Source organism: Sphaeroforma arctica (assembly GCF_001186125.1).
Source record: "Sphaeroforma arctica JP610 unplaced genomic scaffold supercont1.304, whole genome shotgun sequence".
Classification (NCBI taxonomy): Eukaryota; class Ichthyosporea; order Ichthyophonida; genus Sphaeroforma; species Sphaeroforma arctica.
In genome coordinates this window covers 59,158-61,851 of record NW_014040254.1, presented here as the reverse complement: position 1 = coordinate 61,851, position 2,694 = coordinate 59,158, and the positions used below count along the sequence as shown (strand labels likewise).

General features: G+C 38.9%; 1 protein-coding gene across 1 annotated transcript in view; it reads left to right on the top strand.

Annotated features, from left to right (window-relative positions):
- Nucleotides 1–2,003: 2,003 nt before the first annotated feature.
- SARC_05011 (hypothetical protein) overlaps nt 2,004–2,694 on the top strand; it is a 5,073-nt gene continuing 4,382 nt past the window's right edge. The window contains exon 1 of the mRNA XM_014301137.1: nt 2,004–2,585. Coding sequence (XP_014156612.1) covers nt 2,037–2,585 — 549 coding nt within the window. The 5' untranslated portion in view covers nt 2,004–2,036. The remainder of the gene's footprint in view (nt 2,586–2,694) is intronic.

The window sequence follows — 2,694 nt, the reverse complement described above, 5'->3', positions numbered from 1 at the left end:
TATATATATATTTATGACGTATAAATGTGAGTGAGCGCATTTGATCATGAATTCTCATATGCCTTATCGTAATATAGACTTTCGATTTAAGATGTATATGAAATGAATGGTCAATGATAACACTAAGATAGTGTAAATATTGACTTGAAGACGACAAGTGGATAGTTCCATAGGTATTACAAACCCATTTCAGGTCGTAAACATACCTTTGGCCATAAGCTTCTGCCAGGCGAATAATTCATTAGTGAAGGATTCCGCCGCCGAAGAAACTGTGTTCCTCACCATATCCCACATCGACATCCTGGCTATTTTATCCTAAACACTGACGAATATTGAATATGCAATCGTACAAAGTATTACAATTTTCCCAGTCGTAGTCTGTACTGCACTTCAGATGAAAGCATACGGGAGAATAGTATTAAATATGTAATCTGCGATCACTGAGATTATATAAGAGAAGAGATACGCGACTCTAGATTTTAAATAGAATGAGGTCTATCCCATGTTTGTCTCTTGGTGTGATGTATGTAAATACATTTTGCATTGTTTACAATATTTACACGTAAATACAATTTCTTCTACACAGTTGCAGACTTGCAGTGTATATATTTAATATTTTTATTATTTACATAGTTGCTCATTTTGCTTTTTGTTTTTTACAAAACCAAAAAATACCCTTTTGTGGTTGTTGCTTTTTCTTTAACAGATTTCCATAAATAGCCTCCTAAATTGTACAAGATTTCAGATTTGGCTATATATGAGCATTTGTTTGTTTTTTTTAAACAAAACAAAAACATTGAAAAGTAGAATGGACTATGGAGTGAACCAGTATTTCTATATTTAAAAACAATACTCCTAAATATTTTACATAAAAACCTTTAGTTTTTGGGGGGGTTATAAAAGAAAAATGAAATATAACAAATACGAAATACTGTCAGTGCAAGACCAAGAATCCTCTGTGCCACACCAGTGACTCCACACTACTCTTCTATTTATTTTTTCTGACACCTACCGAGTACCGACTTGTCCTCCTGACAGTCCCCTTTACCATTCTTTCTGAAGAAGAAAAAATTACACAGCCAAGACCCTCTTTCTCTCTACTATTTATGACTACTATGTACCATGTAATATGTAGTAGAAGTGTAAAGTTTAAGGGAGAACGGACAAACCCGTACGGCGGCGTACGCATCACAACAAATAGCAATCTTTGAAGCCGCGGGATCTTTTGGGGTTTGAGGGTTTAGGGTTTAAACCCCTAAAACACTGTTCACTGGTGAGTGCTGTGTTGACTGTTGAGGACTTTCCAAAAAAGGAATGTGAAAATACTATTCTCTTTTTGACCAATTTTTATTTTATTTTGTAATGACAAACATTCTCTTCTTGTGTCTCTAAATTTTCTCTCTCTCCTATCAATCTCCTGAGTCCTAACTCCTGAGTAAGAGGCAGGGCTGAGACAGTGATAACACGCCTATTTAACTCGCATGTGGTCTGAAAATATTAGAACACATGGGTATTGACTACCACTATGGAACACAGGCCCGAGGGCCGATGCCCGCGTGTGTATTTGAAGTTTCGATGATCCGGTCCAAACAAAATGTAAAAACGACCCTCCATCAGTCAAAAATGTTTTTTTTCCGTTCCTTATAATTATATTTGAGAGCATCATTTTTATTTTTACACCACTCCTAGAGTTCTATGGTATGTAGATCATATTTTTTTTTGAAACTATATATAAAACCCTAAAACTCTAAAATATTGCACCAACTGCATCGCGACAGAAATAACGATATAAATATTTTTAATTTTGTTGTCGTTTTTGCTTGCTTGTATACATGATCAATCACCATGACAGTCGATCACCTCAGTGCGACGAGCACAGGCTTCGTCATCAACCGACAGCTTCACGCCTCGTACAGTCTCCTACCAACTGCCGTTGAATTGCTTTTAATATATAAATATGTGCAGTATGTACGTATAATTGTGACCCCACAGTGACAGTACTCGTCGAAATCGCACTGTGACTTACCTTGAGCAATATGACCGATCACGTCGACGCTGTATCGAAGCCATTGACCAAGCTTCCAATTGAGACCACGCCGCTACTAGGTCTAAATGTTAATGTGGAGCATACTTCAGACAACGAGTCTGCGGACTCGACTGGCACGGGCACAGCCACAGCCACAGCCACAACCACCGCCACCTATGGGTCTATAGCTGCATCTTCCACGTTGTTCAATGGGCTAGTGGGTGTCGGAAGCTTCAGTTTACCGTACGCCTTCAAAACTGCCGGGTTAGGCTTAGGGTTGTGTATTCTGTTAATAGGTGCCGCGTGCTCTATCATTACCAACATATACACACTTGACTTCCTTGCACGAGCTCCGGAAACTACTGCACTGGCTGATAAAGAGAAGAGGGAAAGACTGGAGGACCATGGAACACCCCGCAACGCAGACTTTTCACACCCAACAAGTAGCACTCTGATCACATCTACCGAGGTAGTCCATGAAATCAGCAGTGTACAAGTGTATTCCTTCTCGGATCTGGCTGGTCTATTCGCGGGCCCTATTATCAAACTTCTTTCGCAGGTATTGTAAACCGTTGCAATTATATTATGTTCTATAAGCACTATATATATATATATATGTGTGTGTGTGTGTGTGTGTGTGTGTGTGTGTGTGTGTGTGTACGTACTAC